At 34.1% G+C, this 23,050-nt stretch overlaps 1 protein-coding gene across 1 annotated transcript in view; it reads left to right on the top strand.

Moving 5' to 3' along the window:
• Window positions 1–23,050, top strand: part of prkdc (protein kinase, DNA-activated, catalytic subunit) — a 280,348-nt gene that overhangs the window by 117,090 nt on the left and 140,208 nt on the right. Inside the window, exons 38-46 of the mRNA XM_051928733.1 lie at window positions 1,098–1,202; window positions 1,420–1,587; window positions 3,624–3,751; window positions 4,163–4,370; window positions 4,721–4,899; window positions 10,475–10,643; window positions 13,956–14,021; window positions 16,606–16,663; window positions 17,340–17,488. Coding sequence (XP_051784693.1) covers window positions 1,098–1,202; window positions 1,420–1,587; window positions 3,624–3,751; window positions 4,163–4,370; window positions 4,721–4,899; window positions 10,475–10,643; window positions 13,956–14,021; window positions 16,606–16,663; window positions 17,340–17,488 — 1,230 coding nt within the window. The remainder of the gene's footprint in view (window positions 1–1,097; window positions 1,203–1,419; window positions 1,588–3,623; window positions 3,752–4,162; window positions 4,371–4,720; window positions 4,900–10,474; window positions 10,644–13,955; window positions 14,022–16,605; window positions 16,664–17,339; window positions 17,489–23,050) is intronic.

Raw genomic sequence — 23,050 nt, 5'->3', positions numbered from 1 at the left:
GGAGCTTACCCTGGGGTCTAAATATGGATCCCAATGCCCCAGTGCTGTGAGGGGAACACTGTGCTATAAACATGGCACTGTCCCTCCGATGAGACGTAAAACTGAGGCCCTAACTCTCTGTCTCCTTTGCAAAGAGCAGAGTGTATCCCGATATCCTGGCTAAATTGCCCTCCATGGCCTAGTCATTCTGGCCCCAAAATCATTCCTGGTCTCTAAATGGCCATCTCTCTCTTTCTCTCTCTCTCTCCAGTTCACCACCTAATAGCTAAGAGGTGCCCTGTTGCCGCCAATATGAATGTTTTCTTGTGTGGAAGTTTGTTGTACCCCTTTGACATCCTGGTGGCTCCGTTGCACTGTTTAGTCCAGACCATCACATCAAGCAATCGAATAGTATTTCTTTAAGTCCTTTCTGTCTAATTTTCTGTGAATATTAAGAAAAACTGAGCCAACTTAATAACTAAGGAGCACATGAAAAACAGGTATTTCATATTAAAACAACAGAAAACAGAAACTGTTTTATAGTAACCCACATTGACATATTAAACAAAGGGAATCAATTCCTGCTAGATTGAAGTTTTTAAAGTAGCAAGTTTTTGATATAATTTTTATATAGGTAAAGTTTAAAGATTCCTAATCATAGTAATTATTCACATTTGCATTTTTGACACTGTAAACTACTGTTTATTATAATACAGTATGATGTTTAAATTTGAGGTTTTAACCCTTTTGTCCCTATGGAATATTTTTTGTTGCCTTTCAGAAATATTAGATCACATCATCAAAAAGCTCATACCATCATTGCCCTACTTTAGATTTGTAATGGGATGAAGTTTGCACTCTTCACATGTGAAATAAACTAAGATACATTTTAAATATCTATTCCTTTGCTTATATTCGTTTTATTTTGCTCATTATCAAGTTTTTTGTACATTTGTGGTGTAATTTGCAAGTATGTGTAGTACTAATGTATTTAGAGGAAATGTGAATTTATTGCATTTTCAATTTTACATTGTCTTAATTTATAAGTTGATGTCACAAATGAGGTTTACATTTGCTGCAGATTTTCAATAGTAACACTTTCAATTATTCTATTCTAGATAGATTCTTCAGTTTCCTTTAAGACAAGTCACAATGCATTTGGATCTGTATTTAATACATACACTTCTTTAATTACTGACACAGCATTGCCCTTAAATTTAAAGGTAGGTTTCTTTACTTTGTTCTTTCTTGCACTGACAAATAAGACCATGCTTAAACATTTAATGTAGAATTTAAGAATATTTTTAAACTTTATCATATAGGTCAATTCTTTACAGTAACTGCGTGACAATCATCATTGCAAGCTTTGTTTTCAGATTATTTTATATTACCCAGGCTTCCATGCTGAGACAACCATACTCAAACATTTTTGTCTTTTAGAGCCAGGCACTGATTATCCTGCCATTCTTCACCAACCTCCCAGAAAGCATCCTCCTTGATCTCCAGACCGCCCTGGAGAAGCTGGTTGCTTGTCACTTTCCCATGCAGTCGGATGAGTTTCCTACAGGAACACTACGCTATAACAACTATGTGGATAGCATTAAAAAGGTGAAATATCCTTTGTGATTTTTTGTATTTTTTAACTTGTAAAAGTTAATTTATTTTCTATTAAATAATGACATATTAATGGAATTTCATTTATTACCACAGTGAAGAGTCAGAGTGAAAATAAATCAATAAATAAAATATAGTCAGCTTGATTACATGCATAGTTAATTTAGTAGTTGAGGAGGTTTATGAAAGGCTACTTAACTTTATGATTGCAGCCTTCAAGTACAGTACACTCTTTTTCTTCATTTGTAAAGACTAAGAAGCCTGTAATTTGTTAATTAAATAGTCTCCCTGATGTCATGAAAATCTGAAAGATTATTTTTTGCAGCACCCAGAACTAGTTTTGTGTGTTTTTTTTTTAAATTAAAAATTTCTTTCCATGTTCACATTGGCTTCCACTGATGGCACCAGTTTCTACTGACATACTGTGGTTACTTTTAATTGTTTTGTGTTTAAGCTTCATCTCTTTGCGGGGGATAAAAAAGAATTAGTGAATTTTTGGCTTAAGCATACTAAGTGTGTACTTAAGTTGATATGTTCTTTGCTTTCTCTTATGACTAATGCATCAGTATTCATTTAAGTTTTTCTTAAAAATAATTTTTTTAAACTACTTTTAGAGATTGAGATTGCTATTATGTAACTAATTAAATGAAATTTCAAAACACAGTTTTACTTTATCAAGTGAAACGTACAGTATGCATGCTGTTACCTTGACCAGCTTCTCAATATTCCTTACCAATACTGCAAGGTAGTTAAAAATAATAATCACTCTTTTGTTTTACTGTATTTGTAGTCAATAGTGTAGTAATTGACACTTTTTTCATATCACAAACAAACCCTTATCCTACAGCTTAGGTGCAGGTGCAAATGTAAGTGAGCTTCAAGTACATTGGCTAAATAAAGCAGGTTGGGAGAATTGGATAGGAAAACCATTTGGAACTGAATTAACCAATCAAAGAAGATGCCATAGAAAAATGTTTTGGGTGGGACTCTGATGAATAGAAATAAGAAGTCTGGTCAGTTTGGTGTTGCTAAACCAGGTGAATGCAAACACACCATGCCAAAGGGAAAGAAGATCTCTCTTTAGGAAGAGGATAGTGAAAGCTTATCAGTCTGTTGAAAGCTAAAAGTCATCTCCTAATGATATGACCTCTATCAGTGTATTGGGAGACAAATATTTTGTAAAAGGACAACATTTAACAGGAGAGCAATGTGATCTAGAAGAGGTCACCTCAGCAAAATAATGCCAAGATCCACAAGAAAAATAATAAAATTAGGCAAAAGCTGACCCAAACCCTTACATGTAGAAAATTGCATTTTTGACCTTTTGGTCACAATTAAAACTGTTATGTTTTGAGAAAGCCCAACACTGCTTACCACAAGCAGAATCTTATTCCAATACTCAAGCATGGTGGTAGGATTATCAATATCTGGGGCCGTTTTTCCTCTTTTGATGCAGGACCATTTCACATCTTTAAAAGAATCACAAATTCTTCGGTATAGTAGAGGATTCTTGAACAGAATGTCATGTCATTAATGAAGAAGATAAAGTTGGGCTGAAAGTGGGAGATTTCCAACATAGCAATGGCCCAAAGAATTCAAACAAATCTAACAAAGAATGACTCAGGAAAAATAAGATTTGTGTTTTTGGATTGGCCAGGTCAAAGTCCTTTACCTAGATTCATTTGAGATCTTCTTGCAGGACCTGAAATCCTCAACCTGCGGCTGAGTACTCTCAGTAGGATGGGGGATATATCCTTCAAGATACTGTAGATGTCAGGGATTGATTGATGGCTATAAGAGGCCATCTTCCTTTTCTTTTGCATTACCAACTCTTGTTAAATAATTGGAATATATTTATTATGAATTGAGGTGAGGTTTAGATAACGGTTTTACAAGTTTATTTTAATAGTTTATGCAGGATAATTACTGTCACTTTAGGGTTCATAAAATTTTTAGAAGCCCTGCATACTTGAGAGAAACTTTATAAGCCCACTGTAGCTGTACCAAAAAACTGTTTTACTCCCTTACAGCTTTTGGATGCTTTGGAAATGTCCCATAGCCCAATGTTATTAAAATTAATGACTGAAATCCTTTGTCGGGACAACAGGCATATCATGGAAGAGCTATTTCAAACATGCTTTAGAAACATTGCCAAAAGGTGAGAAAATACCCATTGACAAATAAATGTCTTTTTAGATATATTATGTCAGAAAGATTTAACATCTGTTTATTCTGTTGGTTTATGAATTGCATGAGATGTCATGCTCTGACTGCATATATGTATCTTTTTTTTTTTCTTATTTATGAAGGAGAAATTCATATTTAAATATTACATAATTTAATGCACATGTTTTTTAACTTTAAAATCCTTGTGGAAATAAGAATTTCAAAGTAACACTATACATTTATGGAACTTACAAAATATGTAGTAACATCATTTTTTTAGGTATAATTTTGGAATCATGTTAAAAAATGTTTTCTAAATTCATTTGACTTTTAAGAATTTGAATTTTGAATTCTTCCTTCCTTTCATGCTTCAGTAGAAGTGAAAATACTCCTTTTGTTTTAGGGGTGCCCGCAGCAAGCAAGTCTCTCTACTAGACACTGTTTTTCAGATGTTCCAAACAGAAGATCCATGTGCCAACACAACTCGACAAGCAGTTGTTGACCGTTGCCTCTTGACTATTCTTCTTAACTGTAGCCTGGAAGCACTTACGGAGTTCCTCTGTAAAACAGTAGCTTATATCATGACCATCTTACAAGCCAGGTTCTTAAAGGTAAGCTAGAAGACATGGACAGCTAAAAAATAAAATAAAATAAAGCTTGTTGATTTAATATACTGATAAAAGTATAAAATGCTCTTCCTACTCTAGAATCTCAATACTCTCTGCATGAGCAAAGTATAATAGAAATACAGTAGAAGTGTAATAGAAATGTATGCATTTTTGCTGATTTTTTTTTTTTCTTCAGACTCCGTTCCAGGCTGAATTAGGTTATGATTTCTTACAATAAGCTGTCATGCATGAACCTTCTTTGTCATCTGTTTAATTCGATTAATATTTGTTAAGAAAAACTTTATACGTTTCTAGATCACATTTGATCTTAATCTTCAAAATTTGTTTTGCAGTCAAACGAATCTGCATTTGATACCCAGCTTGCTAAGAAAAATGGTTGCTACAAAATTATGGAAGTTGTTTATTCACGTTTGCCTAAAGAGGAAGTATACTCCAAAGAATCAAAGGTCAATCAAGCTTACTGTGGTCACAACAAATCAGAGGGCAATGAGCTTTCAAAAACCTTACTCAAGTAAGTAGTTTTCAGCTTAAAATATTCTTCGGTCATGAGGAGCTGTGTTAACAAAAGCTATAGAGGGCCAATGGGCTAAAGTGGTTTAATCTCTATGAGGCGTATCTACATGATAATAGATTCTAGGCAGTGTTCTCAGTCCTGTATTTCATGGGGTAATTAAAGAGTTGTTACAACGCTTAATATTTTTCAGCCTGCATTGATACATTTCCTGTGTGTGAGAACAATAAAGAAATAAAATTGGCAAAACAGTCAAGTTTTTATTATTATCCCAGCATTTAATTGTTCTGCTATCTTAAATACGAGAATGAATAGGTGAAATGTTAGTATAAGAGTTGGCAACAAGTATGAGTTTTCTGTTTTTAGGATTTACAAACTTCCTCCATAATTGTGATTTTTTTTTTAATGTGCCACACAGGAATAAGAAAGATTGATTGATTGGTTTTGGGAAAATTAACCAGAGAATATACTGTAGTGTTGGAAATGAGTGGTGAAAATGGTGTGCAATGAATGAGTGCAATAGGGTTAAAAAGAAACATTTTCTGGTCGGTCACTTACACATGTAACAGCTGTTCTTTTGTTAATGTGCATTTAGAATCATTTGATAGATTGTGATGCACAAAGGTTGCTGAGCAATTTATGAACTGATGGAACTCCATTAAAGTTTTAAAACTTTACTTTTTTGTTATTTACTAGCTATCTAGTTTTTTTTTTTTCAGAATTCACTGTCTTAATCTTCTTTATTTATTTATCTGGTTTGTACAATGCTATATACTGTATATGCTTCCGTTCTTTATTATATTCTGTAAGTGCCTTGAGCATGGGAAAGGTGCTATATAAATAAAATGTATTATTATTATTATCTACTGTATACACTGTGTATTAACATCATGTATCTTTTGCCAAATGTATTGTTTTTGTTGTGGATCTTGGTAACCACATCTCCCAAACATTTAACAACATTTTTTTTTTTTTTTATTTCCCCAGAGAGTCAAATTAAATAATTATTTAAATGTTCATTTGGCTGTAATATCTTTAATTGTATGAGAAATTATTAGCATATAGTTATGGAAACTGATGCACTCTGTGCTTTAAAGGATTTTAAAACACAACTGACCAGTGTTTGTTGTCTGCTTATCACTCTGCAGGAGCATAATAATATAACACATGAGCATCATGTGCTCTAACCTAGTTGCAATGTCTTAACAAAATAAGAACAAAACCAAACCACTGAAATGTCAAAAGGTGGTAAGGAGCAAAAGTGGTGGAGGCTAGGGATCTGCATTGGCAATTGGAGGTTCGAATCCCGTAAATGCCAATAGGGACTCTGCTCTGTTAGGCCCCTGAGCAAGGTCCTTAACCTGCAATTGCTGAGTGCTTTGAGTAGTGAGAAAATTGCTATATAAATGCAAAGAATTATTAAGGAATTAAAAGTGCAAGGTTGCTGCTAAATCTTTTAGGTCTGATTAATCAGCATCCATGAAAATACTAAATTGATCTGACCTAATTATAAGGATTGTTTGAGTAATATAATTGTGATAATATTACTTTACTTGTCTAGACAATTTAGATGTTAGGCCTTATTAAATTTCTAATTTAATATGGTTGTTACCTTTTTTGCAAACAAAATGCAGGGAAAAAAGTTAATTTTAATACAGCGTATAGGAATATTCTACTAAATATGCAGAGAACATTTCTACAAAAAATAAAAAGATGTAAAATGTTGGGACAGTGCATATTCCCCTGTTATGTATACTTATATTAGTTCATAATGAGAATGTTAGACTATGAGTTACTCACTTTTTTGGAAATTATGAATAAACATGGTATTTTCGTAAGTTACTGTAAATTTGTTATTCTAGGATTAGCCACATAATTAAAAATATTTGCTATCTCTTGTCCTGTATGTACCTTCAGTTTCTTTCCTTTGTAATTTACCTCATGCTCAGTCTCTCAAGTGTGTTCTCGTAAGGCCAGCTTCTCATACTCTCATTATTTGCAAGGCACCCTTTTCACCTCCTGTCTGGTTTTATACTTGCCGTCTTTCAAGGTGACTGCCTTGTATGTCTTTGTTTCTCCTTGTGTGTCTTGTACTCGCACTTTCTCTTTCAATGCTTCATCAAAGATAGACTGTCCAATCATACCAAAGCCAAACAGACCAATCAGTTTGCACAGAGGGAATGGCCACATGGACCTTAGTGATTTATTATATAAAAGATTATTTGAATACCGTGTTGAATATAATAGCTACATTTCCTAATGTTCTGCATAATCTGTCAAACTTAAACAACCTCTATTTCCTCTCTTGTACCAGTCACAATCCTCTTCTGCATTAACTGCTTCATCACTTCCTTACCTTTTTCCATTGTTAGCATCTTTGAGTACTCCAAAGAGGTATTAATTCTGAGGTGCAAGATACTTTGTGGGGTGAATTGGGAAGAATAATCCAGCACAGTTTTATGATTGTTTCTTATATTTTCAAACCTGTTTGTGGTAATGTGTTGTTGTGTTACATGTGGATCTCAGTCATATTTTTGTAGAGTCTTAACTCTCCTTAAATGCTTCTACAAATGTTTAGGAATTTGATTGTACAAATCTGAGCTAACAGTTGTGATGGAAGGTATACTTGGGTGGGTGTCCTTACCTGGACAGGTGTCAGGCCCATCAAAGGCACAAGAAGACAGGTGAGGAATGTCCTACCTCAGCCAGGAGGTAGGCAGGAGATGCCCTTGCAGAACTGGGTTAGCTTATGTACCGGCTGGGGTGGACCAAAGATCCTTACCACGCTGGGAAACCACTCGGAGGCAAATGGCTCAGATTATCTGCTCCACTAATATGTTAGCTAGCATCATCCCAGGGCATCAGCACTCATACGGACACCTGCAGGGTATGCTGGGGGCTGTAATGGAGTGGTACAGCCCTATTGAGTTGTGTGGGTGCAACCAGGGAGTGCTATAAAGATTCATGGTTCCCACTCTTACAGACTTCAAGTTGACCCAGAAGTGCTTCCAATGGGCTATGCCCTGCCACCAGAAGTACTCCTGGGTACTGTTTAAAAGGAGCCGCTCTGCCTTACCTGGGGTTGCAGAAGATAAAACTAACTGGGAGGAGAGAGAGGAGACTTTGGAATATCTGTGCTTGTGGTACTTTAATAATGGTGGTTTTCTGCAAATTCAGGTACTGTGTGTAATAAACAGAGGAACTGACCAATTATTTTTTATTTTTGGTGGAGGCAGAGAAAATTAACTTTTATCAAATGCAGCTGTTTAGCAATGTAAGCTTGCTTAAAATGTAAACTTTTATACTAAGTAAAGTACTTATTATTTTATATTAAATGTTACATACAAGCAAGTATTAGTTTAAAATATGGCACAAAACATTACAAGAAAGCATGTTAAATGGTCAGGGCTCATGTTCCATCTCTGATATCAAGTTAATTTCCTTACATTTTCACTGGAGTATGTCTTCTTTCCAGAAAATTAAATTGTGTTAAATGAGGTTACTAATGTTATGCTCTTATGTTATATTGCAGAGGCAGTGTGGTTTAGTAGTTATAGCACTGGACTTTAAACCCCAGTGTTGCCTGTTTAATTCTCGCTGTTCACTCACAATGAGTCCCCTGAGTAAGGTATCTGCCTGTGTTACAGTTGTTTAAAAAAAATCTGCTAAATTGTGAAGTGTGTAGAGAAGGTTTTTCTTGTTTAAGTTGCTATATAAAGTAAATATTAGCCTCCCTGCACTGATGTTCCTTTTCCTCTTGTTGAAATGTTAAACATTACTAGAATCCCTTGAGAGTTTCTGAGAATATTTCATTATAATACAGGATTTTCAATTAAATGTTGAAAATGTAGTGTCAATAATTTCAGGGAACGAAAAGCAAAACAAATGTTATTCAGCTGCTTGCTTCCCCCACAGTTCAACTATAGTCTTACACTTTTTTTGCTTCAAGTCCAGCAAGTCTAACAATTAGGAAAATTAAATTTTTTAACAGCTTGATATAGATATGGCAATTCATCAACAGCTAGAAATATTTTGGTGTTGTTTAGTTTTTACACGAATCATGTTAGAAACGATTATTAAAAAATAAAATCTCAGTGCCTTGTTTGCATGCACATTCTTGGTAGTTATCATTGTGTTCAAATCACCATTTAAATCAGTTCAGCACCTCAAAGGTACTGGCTGCAAGGTGGGACCAACACAAGAAAGGATGCCAGTGCTTCATATACTGGCAGTTTAGAGTGCACAGACTGCCTAGTGCACCATTTAAACCCAGGACTCTGGAGCTGTGAGGTACATTTGTCCCACCTCACTTCAGTTCATGTAATTTGTACACTTACTAAATCAAGATATTTAAAGTTTACTTTTTTTTTCCTATAAATATTTACTTTGTTTTCCATTTAATGTTAATATCGTTGATTGCAGGATCTTATAAAAGGTGAATAAACATCCAGATGTGACACACAATTAAAATTGTTGTGCTACTGCTAGGACAGCCAGCAGTTGAGATAAGGAAAAATGTCAATCAAACCGCTAATCAGTGATGTTTTAAGATCAGGGCTTGCACAGAAATCAATACTAGACCTCGCCCTTCTGTATGGTTAATTACAAGGTCAAAATTTCATTCTCTAAAAAAAAAAATAAAGTTATTCACATTTCCGAATGCTCAGATCATAGCAAAGAACCTACGAGAAGGTGCATTTCTGTGGCTCATTCACTGGTGACAATTAGACGTGCAGTGCTTGATTCTTTTCATATCACAGAACAGGAGTGCTAATTAATAAATTACATACAAATGAGGGCACACTGCAAGGCACAGATTACACCACAATAAAGGCAGACAATGCACCTCACTCAATTTTGGCAAACTATGACACAGCCTTCCTCTTTGTTGGACCCACTGAATTGACATCTCGCACCCTAGGTTGGGAACCCCTGATTTAAGGTTAAAGTTTTGTCTCAGGTTGTCAAGTTTTTGTCCAAACTATGATTTTTGTTACAGGTGTGGAGCCTTGGTTATTTGTTTTTTAACAAACTTATTTTCAGGTTTTAAATGCCTGTGTATACTTTGATTACGGTTCATCTTTCAGTTTTACAGTTTACAGTTCACCTTACAGATCACCTTTTCTAACTGCATTTTTTTGTTGTCCCACGCATTCAGCATGATGGTGATGAACTGTGCTTTAATAATTACTTATGTTTTTTCAAGCTTTATGTACAGATTTTAAAATTGCTTACAACTTTCTACTTATTTTTTTCAGTTAGGCAAAGCTTGTATGTTAAACGTGTATATGTTTGCTTTGTATCTTAAATAAAAAGAAGAATGTTTTGTTAGTCTTATCCGTGGTTTCTTGCTTCCTTTTGTGTGTTGTTGGAAACCTTGCATTGTAAAACGTGAGGACAAAAGCCAGAGAGACAGATAATGTTTTAGAGTTATTTACTGTGAATAATTTGGGTAATAATGATGCAGTTTTTTAGTAAATATGTATTGAGACACATTATGTTCTGTTATAATTTTAACATCATTATTATTTACTTTAGTTTTTAGTATTAAAATTTTCATTTCTTTTCCTTGAAGGTGCTGTTTTGATGCCTTCACAGAGAATATGGCGGGTGAAAAACAACTATTGGAAGAAAGACGTCGGCATCATTGCTATGCATATAACTGTGCAGTTGCAGTGATCAGCTGTAGTTTTAATGAAGTGAAGTTTTTTCAAGGCTTTCTTTTTAGTGAGAAACCAGAAAAGGTTGGCAAGTTTGTTTTTGATTTTTTTTATTGTTACACATGAAACCTTAAGTGCCTGAGCATCATCTGAATTTCAGTCCTCATTCTGAATTTTATAGTAATATTAATAACAAATCTACGCTAATTACGTGATTTTATCTGGAACATAATTAAGCAACTTTATGGAGCATTTACTTGGAGTTACTTAGATGAGAGTGCATTCAATGCATCTATGTTTACAAAATAGGTTAAATTACAATGTCATAATTTTAAGGATAAATCCTAAGATAGAATACTTATGGTTTATATTGTGATATTCACAAAAAAGTGTAAAAACAGACCTCAAAATAACACAGCCCAGTATTTTAGATACTCAAAAATGTCCTTCAAGAGAGAAGATGACTATAAACCTCTTGCCTGAAATTTATTTATTAAATAACAAAAAAGAACAAAAATTGCTAAACAAGGAAAAATAGTAACAAAGAAGACAAAGGTGTATGCCTAAAAAAGACTACCTAAGTCGAGCAAGACCAGTCCTAAATCAGGGTCCAAAAACAAAGCAAGGATCCACCAAACCCAGAAAATCAGAACAGCACTCAAAATGTCGATGCACACTCCATAGTACTCTGTGATCCTCAGAAGGTCCTTTCCTTAACCTAAATCGAATGGCTGAGCAATGATGTTTTGGGATCCCTGCCTCTTGCTGGTTTCACCCATAAAACAAAAAGAATGTTATTGAATATAGATACACAGTTCATAATTAATAATATTTAAAAGAAAACACATAAAAAAAATTAAACCTTAACTTTGATACCCCTGGCTTATGCAAACATATGCAAACCCTTTAAGTCAATATACCGTATTTACTCGTGTACCACGCGCACATTTTTTTCCCGAAAATTAGCATTAGAAAATCAGGTGCGTGTCATACACGAGGAAATTTTTTTCTGTAATGTTTATTTCCTCTGCTTGGGCTCATGCTCTCTCTCTCTCTCGCACGCACTCTCTCGCTCACGCTTTCTCTCTCTCTCTCTTGCTCGCACGCTTTTTCTCGCTTGCCCGCGCTCTCTCTTTCTCTCTCTCTCTCTCTCTCTCTCTCTTTCATCATGCAACAAAAACAGAAGTGCATTTTGTGCAAAAAGAGCCCTAAACGCTTCCTATTCAATCACAACGCGCGTCTGTACACAGGGCAAATTTTTTTCGCAATTTTCTTTGTAAAAATTAGGGTTCGTGTCTTACACGAGTAAATACGGTATATAATGTGAAATTGCAATCTGGGAAACCTCCATCATATAAAAACTGTTTTAGAGCCCATTTTACATAATAATCCAAAGTTTTAAAGTGTATCTGAGTCAAATCACTAGAAAAAAGAATATATGAATTGAAGAAGCAACTATTCAGTATGTTAGTGGATAATCCAGGAAGGTTTAGAAGAGGGAGATGTTTTATTATTAAGGTAGACTTTTATGAGGAAACAGCAGAAATAGTTTATAATAAAGAATTGTACACATATAAGAGGCAGGGTTTTAGAATGTTGAAGTGATTTTAGCAAAGAAAACAAAGACTAATGGTGTGACAGATCTTTTCTTAATCAGTTTGGGTGACAAATGGTGTCATGCAGTTGTCAATTCCGGAAAACATATATAAATGACTAAGCTAAAATTGTGACAATTTAGTTACATTTGAAAATGACACTAAAAAGTGAGATTATCAGATTCCTTAATTTGTAAAACACATTAAAGGTGGACAGTGATAAAATGTATATATAAACATATGTACCAAAGTAACATTATTTTAAATACAACTGTTTTTTTCCATTTACAAAAAAAAAACTGTTAGACCTGGCAAATCATTGTTGTAATAATTTATTTTTTTAAATCTTACTTGACTTATCATTGTCCAAATTTAGAAGCAATTTTAAAGGAGAAACGCATTATGGGTTATGTAGCATGCTTTGTGGAGTACAAACAGAAGCTTTACTTAAGCTGTTTATCAGGACACATCTTCTATAAAAATTTCCAGAGAAGAGCTAGTAGATTAATTCTAAGAGTGTGGACTGTGGTGAAAGACTTGAAGACCCAAATCTTCATAACTAGAAAATGGCTTTTTCACTAAATTTTTTTTAACAGTCTTTTTCATACTCTGAACCAGTTATCTTCAGTGTTCTTTTAGTTTTGGTGGGTAAGTGGAAATTGAAATGTAGACCATGATACAAACATAATTAAGAAAAATGAATGCAAAACGTGTAATTAATTGAGATGTTCATTTGTAGTCAAATATTTTTTCTCTTTTTAGGATAGCTGAACTACAGCTGACTATGAAGAAGCCTGTTCTATTTCTTGTTTCATAGTTATTATATTGCAACCAGGATTGACAGAGTTTATTTTAGAAGATATGAGTAAATGTCATATTTAGGAACAGCAAAATTACTAATATTCTCTATGGGAAGAAATGTGCTTAGCAATGTTATACTAAAGCAGTGGTGTAAAGAGAGAGAAAAATTCTAGCAGCTGTAGTGTCCTGAGAACGAGAACATATATTAATGTTTTTTCTTCTCAATTAACTATTTAACAGTTTCAATGTAAAATCTGTGTTTTTGTGAAATCAATGAAGTAGTCTGTGTTTGAAATGGACTTGGGGGGGGTGGGGGGGAGAGAATCTGTCAAGTATTGATGGACGTTAGGAATTTGTTTCTCAATATTAATGAATACAGTAAATAATATTTAAATTGCCAATATCACCAAACATTGTGTTTGATTAAAAAATGCACTTTTTATTTACCTACAAATGTCAGTCTTTCATGTTATTTAAAATAGAGTATGATTTAATTAGATAAATGTTTAAATCCCAACATGTCTGATATACAAACCTATTTTGTAACTTTTTTTATTTTTATTTAATGATTATTAATTTGTTCCTGTTCTGGAATGGGCCACTGCACCATTGTCTGGTTTTATTTGATCATTCTCGCATAATTTGGACCACATGCCATGGACATAGTATTGAAGTGTGTTTGAAAATAGCTTTTTGAAAATGAAAGAAAATCATTAATTTAAGTAATTAGGCCTTTTTTTCCCCCCTTAAATTTATGTTTTGTTACTCTGCTTGGGCAGAAGAGCATCACTGGGGTCTTAAATATCGTAAAGTATCTGTGGTACGTAATGAATTTTTACTGCTCAACATTGTATCAGTTTAACACAACCAGCATAGTGTGCTAGTAATATTTTGTAAGGATGAAGATTTTTTTCAAATGAAACTTTAACTGTTCATCAGTTGTGATTTAGTTAATCTCTGTTTCCTAAACATTTATGTTACATTTATATTTATTTTACAGAATCAATTTATCCTGGAAAATCTAATTGATATGCAACGCATATACAATTTTCCTATTGAGATTGAGGTATGTGCTTGATTGTCTTAAAGAAATTAATTTGCCATATGCATTCATTTAAATTGCAATAGATTAAATTAAGGCTTGGACATATGAAACCATGTGAAGCATCTAGAGAACTTAAAAAAAAAAAAAAAAAAAAAAAAAAAAAAATTAAACTTAAAAATTTAATTTAATAAGCACTTTTAATTCCAAGCAAAGTTTGGCCAGCACTTTTTTTTTTTTTTTTTTTAATTTTAATTTTTGGCATTGCTTTATGTGAACTGTACTTTTCTTATGATGAAGCATTTTCAACTGATTTTAAATAGGTCAAGAACTAGCTATAAAATCCGAAAATACTGATTTCAATTCGATACTTTTTCTTGTTTGCTAAACACTTGTTTACTAAACAGATGTGGGTTGTATAACAGAAGGCTATAATGTAAATGCCCATTGTGCTTATAACATTTTGTTCTGCTGTCCGTTGTTGGTCTTTCTCTCTCCCTTCTTTAAGTGGTTTTGGACCTCCCATGCACATTAGAAGGAATAATTCTTCCATCTACATATATTTGTTAAAATTACATTTGTTGATTGTGTCAGTGGAGCAGATGACTAATTGTATCATAGATTTGAATCTGGTAACATTTTTGTATCTGTCTCAACATAAAAGAAGTTCTCACCTTTTTATAAACAGATCTTGGTACTTTTAGCTTTTTGTATGTGATTCTTCAAAATAAACAGCTAATATATGCCAGATCTGTTGATTACAGTAATGAAAGTTAACTTTGAAGCAAGTCTCTGTTTTCGTTCTCAGTTTCACCCCAGAGGAGATTATAATGTTGAGGTGCTGCAACAAGCCAAAGTATGCTTTCCACATGAAACTGCTTTTTGAAAAACAATAAAATGATTTATTTTAAGTAATCCATGTTACCATTTTCTTAAAAGAAACTCTAGCAAAGGAATAGTTTTTCATTTTAATTTGAGAGCTGAGAAGACCAAAAAACAATTTGGGCTTTAGCTGATGGACCTACTATAAGCACCTCCGTTTTATTTTGATTCAGATAAAGAAAATTATTAGCCATCCAGGATCTTAGTTCAAAAAGACAGTTGAGCAGTTGATTCATTGCAGAGTTGTAGACGAGAATATAAACCTGTGTATCATCAGCATAGCAGCGAAAAGAAATGTTAAATTTCTTAAAAATCGCTCCAATAGGGTGAAGGTATATAGAGAATAAAATAGGACCCAAAATGGATCCCTGAGGAACACCACATTTAAGAGGAGCAGTAGATGAAGAAGAGGAATTAAAAGTCACTTAAAAGTGTCTACCAATTAGATATGACCTGAACCAGTTAAGAGCAGCCCCTTTAAGCCCAACAAGATGTTTAAGCCGCAACAGCAATATCTCATCGTCAATAGTGTCAAAGGCAGCGGACAGGTCAAGAAAGGTAAGGACTGCAGTGCCACCTGAGTCAGTAATAATAGAGATGTCATTGAATGCTTTCAGGAGGGTCGTCTCAACAGCATGATAACACCTAAAGCCAGATTAGTAGATCTCAAATAAATTATTGGAGTTAAGATGATCAACCAATTGACTATAAATAATTCTTTCTAATATTTTAGCCAGAAATGGCATTTGGGAAATCAGGTGAAAATTAGCTAAAACTCCAAGATCTAATTCTGCCTTTTTTAGACAGGGATGCACCGCAGCATGTTTGAAAAATGAGGGCACAACCCCCTCACTAATAGAACCATTGATAATAGCTAGTAAAGGTGGACCCAAGACATCAAAGGCTTCCACTAAGAGGCGTGGTGGTACAATATCAAGAGGACTGAGAGTAGGTTTAAGGGTGTCAATAGTACTTTTTAACTGTGAAAATGAGACAAGATCAGAAGATTCCAAGACAATGCCATGATTAACAGTAGGAAGTTCATAGCCAGTTGGAACAATACCACAGCGGAGTGTATCAATTTCACTGTCAAAGAATGAAAGAAAGTGCTCACATGAAAGAACAGTACTATTTAATCCCGTCATAGAATGAGGGTGAATGGCCGCATTAATTGAATTAAATAAGACCCAAGAATTCTTAGAATGACGGGATTCTAAATCAGTGAAGAAATCATGTTTAGCTTTTTTAACTGCAACTTGGAAGTTGAATAGAGAAGTCCTAAAAATCTGTTTAGAAACAATCTGTCCATGCGATCGTGTAGTTTCATTTAGCCAGGGAGCAGGTCTTTTCCTTATTACAGCATATCTTGAGTGGAGCAATTGAGTCTAAAACCATTTTACAAAAAGAATTAAATTCTAAAACAGAATCCTTGATACCATCATATTGGACATGTACATCAAGACTAGAGAATATGGTTTTAAAATCGGATATAATAGAAGAATTTAAAAAGCGAAATACAAATGTAGGAAACACTTCTTCAGAAAATTGTAAAAATACGTCTCTGGCAGGACACTTACAATGGAGCACACTTATATTTTGGGTTACCAGACAAATAGGAATTAACATTGTAGAAATAAACTTTCATTTGAAATACTTGTTGAAAGTATCATCAAATATGGTAGAACATACATTGTGCACAATATAATCCTTTTTCTTATTTCATTAGGTTCCTCTGGAGAAGAAAAAGAAATACTTAGCCATTCGTAAAGAAGCCAGAGAAGCAGGTGATGGCAGTTCAGGCAAGTAAATTTATGAAAGTAATAAAAGCATAAGAAGTCACTGAACTGTGAATGAATGAACTGTGAAGTGAATCTGAGATGTCAATATTTAAGAAATTTTTATATCAGTAAAGCTTTATAGCAGAATTTCTTAAACTTTTTTTGTCACAGCCCATCTTCTCACTTTTTTTAGTGAGACAAATTTGAGACCTATTCCTTGTTGAATAGTCAGTGTGGGATAGTCTGTTTTGGAGAATTGTAGGCAATTTGTCAAAGCATAGATGGTGGTTTGGAGAATCTTGGATGATCATCGGGGGTGAGGGGGATTGAAGGGTATCTGAGTATGATCGTAGGAGCAATGTTGATTGCTTAATCAACCTGCGATGATCCAGTATGGCCCACTTTTAAACATCTGCTATCCATTACCATTAAACAGAACAATAACTCAGAACCCATAGTTTTAGAAACCCTGAATTATGGTAATGTGGTTTTAATTAACTAACAAAGTAAATGGCCTCTGGTAAAACAGTTTTAAAAATCAATAAGCATAGCAAATTTGCTTTTATTGCCTAATTTGTTTTCCTATGAATTAATTATATATTTTTCCTGGGTTATCAAAAAGTATTATAGCAAATTAGGTATGTTTTGATGGTGAAGATCATTTCTCCTTTCTTTTCAACAGATGAGCCACACTACTTATCATCACAGTCATACATGGCTGACAGCAGTCTAAGTGAAGAGATGAGTCAGTTTGATTTTTCCACTGGCATTCAGAGTTTTTCAATTGGTTCTCAAGCATCCACTTCAGCAGTTGTCCGTAGCAAGAGGAAGGTATAATTTTTAAGCAGAAAAACATAATGCTAAAAAATACAGAAATACAAACCACCAAGTATATGCTGTTATTGTTTGTTCTTTCTATGTGCGTACAGTATTACACTTTATAGTTCCAGCAACATATAGCTGTATGCATCAATATTCATCCATTTTCCGAACATGGATTTTTCTACTCTTGCGAAGGAGTATCCTTGATGATCATGGTGAGGAAGTATTGCCGTAAGCTTGCTGTTCTGTTGTCTATATATATTTTTTTTTTTTTTGCAGCGACCGAGCGCTAATCCTATAAAAGTCTGAACAGAAAAACAGAGACCAAAATATAATTCTTTTTGGTATTCAAATAATTCTGCAAAGGAGATATATTATGTAATCCTTTTAAAGAAACTTCCCGTTTATATATATATATATATATATATATATATATATATATATATATATATATATATATATATATATAAAAAAAAAATGATTAAATAAAAATAATTTGCAAAATACTCAAAAACTGAAAAGTAAAAAAAAAAAAAAAAAGTATATATTTTAAGTAAAACCATTTTATTTACTTTAGTTGTAAATGCACTAAAACCAAAAAATATATTTTTTATTTAACCACAATTTTCGTGCTTATATGTGACTTAAATAAAATCATGGGGCACACATAAATTAATTAATTCAATCAATTAATAGAATAACTACTTTCCCCATAACATATAAAAAAAAACAACATTGTAATTCCTCGCCATACTAAACAAGTTTCAAAAATTGTTTGAATCAATTAATTATTAACCCCTTCACCGCCCTCTGCCGGATATATCCGGCACCGCTGTTTTAATGCTAACGCCATACTGCCGGAATTATCCGGCACATTTGCCTGTGGTTATATGAATGCCTGGCAAGTAGTATAACTGACGGTTTGGCGTGGGTATTATTACTACGTTGTATTTCGACAAGTCTGTGGTTGTTTTGGCCGGTCATGTGACGTGATTCGCATGTAACAGCTGTGAATATGGCGAAACGTAAACTGACTTCAAGTGAGGCTTTGCAGGCGATTTTGGACAGTTCTGATCATGATTGTAGCAGTTCTGAAGAAGATTTTAGTGACAGTGATGAGCAGCAACGTGCGCTGCATGATATTGTGAATGAAGACGCATCGGATGACGGCGCTGAGTGGGTGTATCCCCAGCATCTCAGCTGGGCTGCTGCCCGTGGTGAACTACCTTTTCTGCATTCGTTTGAGGGAACGTGTGGCTTTATTGTTGATGTAAACAATTACACTGCTGAGCAGTTTTATGAGCTGTTTGTGTCACCTGATTTGATTAGACATTTTGTTCATCAGACAAATCTGTATGCAGCACAGTTTATTGAGAAAAATCCCAATTTACCTCCACATTCCCGTGTTCGTGCTTGGTTTGACACTGATGAAAACGAAATGAAAAAATTCATTGGGATTTTGATGTTGATGGGAATAATCAGAAAACCAGATATTGAGATGTACTGGTCTACAGATCCTATGTATGCAACACCTATTTTTGCAGCTGTCATGACACGTAACCGATTCAATTTGCTGCTGAAATTCTTTCATTTGAATGACAACAGAAACGAGCCAGATAAGAAAGATCCAAACCGCGACCACTTGTTCAAGCTACGTCCTTTGATTGATCATTTATTTGAAGCATTTCAGTTGCCCTACATGCCAGGACCGTCAGTTGCAGTTGATGAAAGTTTATTGTCGTGGAAGGGCCGCTTACAGTTTCGACAGTATCTACCATTGAAAAGGGCACGGTTTGGTATCAAGATGTTTTGCTTAGCTGAGAATTCAGGTTACATTTATAGATTTCGTGTATACACTGGCAACTTGCACAACATTTAGTGGTCAATACTGCTTGAATAAATGTAAAAAATGTAAAAAAAATGTAAAAAAGTAAAAAAACAAAAATTGTTCAGATTTCGCCTGGCTTGGGGAATATTTAGGGAGTTGGCGGTTAAAGGGTTAAACACCGGAAGCTCTGCAGTCTACTTTGTCTTTACACTGTAGGAAGAGAAGTAAATAAATATAGGTAAACAACATTTGATATGGCATTTATATAAGTAACTTATAAATGTGTTTCATATAAAGACCATCAAGAAATATAATCGCAAACAGAACTTTGCACGATACCTTGGCAAGCTCTGTAGGCCCTGCTGTTTTGTTGAAGGACATGCATGTGGCAGATTCACTGGCAGGATGACACCCAACCTGTTGCTGCATCCAAACAGTGCCATTTTTCGCCTTTATGCCTCATCTTGGTTCACCTCAGTGAACCGCAGTGTGAGATTGGGGGAGCATGAATGTGACTGTGAGAGTAAAACTGAATTAAAAAAAAAAAAAAAAGTGCTAACCTTTACAGGTAGCACACATTTACACCGTCTGTTACAGACTCAAATTAAATGTATGTTTCTGTTCTATAATAGTAACAATAAGAGCAGTTCTCTACTCAAAACAGTAAATCTAGGAAGGGCCCGGACTTGAACTCAAAACCTCTCGATTATGAGTCAGGAGTTCCTACAGATACACCACCCAAGCAGTCATGTCAGTGTCGTACCTTAACCTGATTTCTTTTTCTTCGGTTGTATTCTTGAATAAAAGCACACTTGTTTTGTTATACTTGTACCATTGTGAAAGTGTTCATTTGATATTTGGACTTCAGTCTTCACACATTTTATACTTCATGTCAAAATTTTGTCATTAGTACTATAACATGAAAAAAGTTTCTGTTTTAGCTATGTGTTCAATGTTTCTTGCCTCGCATTTTCTGTCATCCTACATTTTCCCAGATCGTTGTAGACATGGAACACACATGAAATACATGTGTTCTAAATAACAATATATTTTTTACCCTATACAATTCCAGGCACCTCACATCCAAATAAACAGACTTGAGCTGGGAGAACTTTTTGACTGACTTGAGCAGCAGCGGTGGGGGGGGATGGAATAGTAGGCTGCTTGTGCTGATCGACACATTTGCAAAACAAAAGCCGCTAATGGAGAGGTGTGAAGGAATTTAAGGTGGCATGGTATTATGATTTTTTCGTAGGCTTTTAGGAATTCTAGTGTTAAAGGTTGTTTCTGCATAAAAAGTGAATGTTTGGTTGGTTTTTCACCCATTGACGTATTAATTTGAAGACTGAAGAGTTTTAGATTGAATGTCATGTTTTTGATGACAGTGTGAAATGTCTTAAGTTAGTGGACATGTTATTAAACATAGAAACATGAGCACTAAAATAATTTCCTTCCAGGTGTGATTTACTGCATTGCAGCATAAACTCAAACCAACCTAATCATGCCACATAGTCCCCCTTTTCACAAACTATTTTCATAAACCCAAAATGAGTTTAATGCCTTACTCACTCAAAATATAATCCAAGTTGCAGACTCTGGAAATCTTCACTTAAGTGTCTGATTGCTTCTGTCTGACATGATGACAGTAGCTACCTAATAACATGTCAGGGCAAAGCTAAATTTTAGTTATAAAACAGTGTGAGAACTGAGTGCACAAGCAAGCAGTGCAACATTGCAAAGTCAGAAAACAAAACCACAGGGTAGGAACATGAGGAAGTAAAAGCGATGTTGAAACTATAAACCTGGAGGCAGTTTAAGATTGAGAAATTACTGTGTGGACAAAGCATGATTTAGGTATAATGCCTTGTTAGCAGTCAACTAAGTGTACTGTGAGGCTAATGCTAAAGACAACAATGGGTGCAAATCATACCTTTTAAGTAGCTTGAATCTGCAGAAGACAGATCAGCCTCTGTCTGCAATGTGGGATTACACTTCATGTAGTAAGACTTTCTAATATGTCATCAAGTCTAGATGACATACTGTACATTTATTTTCCATTACAAATTTCCAAAAAAAAAGCTTCCAATATGTTTATTCTTACTCCCCATCTTTCTCTTTCTTGTTCACACACTGAGATATTATTTCATTAATGTTGTTGATGCTATTAGAGCTATAATTTACCAATGTTTTCTAAGGTCATGGATACATAAAACCGCTACTTACTGCATCAGTTATTTATTTTACAATGCAACAAATTAACATATCATATCTCTGCTTTTACAAATTTACCTGAAACCTATTCCAAATTGCCATATAGATAGATAGATAGATAGATAGATACTTTATTAATCCCAATGGGAAATTATATGCATTACATTTCTAAATTAATATTTAACAGAATACATGGTGCTACACTCCTTGTGATACTAGTACTCTTACATGTTTGCTGTAACATAGAACATGCAGACTTTTTTCATAGGGTTTTTTAGTGGTGTCGTAGCACAAAGACTTAAGCTCAAAATCGTGTTATTTTGTAATTTAACAATGTGCTGACATTTCATGCACTTGTGGAAACAACTGGCTTACTCTGCATAATGAAAAGAATTGTAACATTAACTACAGGCAGTACTATATTCATAAAGATTTAAGTACAATCCCCATTTGTATTTAATAACAGATGATCAATTCACTTGAAGAAGCATGCCACATTTTTGTGTCTGCTATAGAGTGGAATTCACATCCACGACATGTGGCGACTGTTGTGAAGTATTCCAAGAACTGCCTAATTACATATCAACCTCAACATGACTTCAAAAAATTCTAAAATATATATTAATTTTCTCATGGTCACATTTCATTACTTAAAAATAAAGAAATAAATACTAAAGGCTGGAAACAAAAGTTTTCCAAAGGAGATAGTCATGTTACTCTACATACATTTGTTCATTAAAAACGAACTCTTAAATGCAGGTGGAGCTGATAATGTGGCATATTCAAAAAGTGTGGAGGCTGATTTTTAAAATGTTTCCAAATTTAACTTGTTTGAGTGTAATAAACCATGGATCATCTGCTTAACTTAAATTAGATTGTTTTGGACTCAAATTAAGGAAAAGTAGTCCAAAGGTACAGTTAAACCAATAGCTAGACTGTAGAGTTATTACATCTAGAGTGACCAGCCATCAAACTAAACTAAAGAGATTAAATCTGAAATTTGCTAAGTCATCAGTCATTTCTCTAACTATCTTCATATTTTAAAAGATTTTAGCTACTCCCCAAATCAGGTTTTTCATCATTTTTGACTGTTAGATGAACACAAGACAATGTTGGCCAAAGCTGCTGTTTCTGTTTCTATATTTTACAAGGAGAAAAAACAAACAGATTGTACAATTTGTCTATTCCCATAATCTATGAATCGGTGTTTTTTTTTTTTTTTTGGTTTCAATATTTGATAATGCTGTTCATTCCAGAAAACTGCCTATGTCAGTGGTTTGTACATCATAAATATCTGTACCCTGTCATATTAATTCCTTCAGTTTTAGGCCGTGCTTGAATCCAAAAACAATGATCCAGAAACATTTCATATTCAGAAACATTGAGATCCACTGCAGGTTTGAAATGGTTAAAAAAATATATTTTTTTTAACACCTTAAAGCTAAAGTGATGAGTTATAAAGTAGTTTGTGGAAAGTAGTTTAATGTGGTATGCATTTAATTATATTCAAGCTATAAGTTTTTATCAGTCTG

Source organism: Erpetoichthys calabaricus, chromosome 6 (genome assembly GCF_900747795.2).
Source record: "Erpetoichthys calabaricus chromosome 6, fErpCal1.3, whole genome shotgun sequence".
NCBI lineage: Eukaryota > Metazoa > Chordata > Cladistia > Polypteriformes > Polypteridae > Erpetoichthys > Erpetoichthys calabaricus.
Note: the sequence above shows the minus strand (reverse complement) of the source record. Positions and strands in the feature narration are given on the sequence as shown.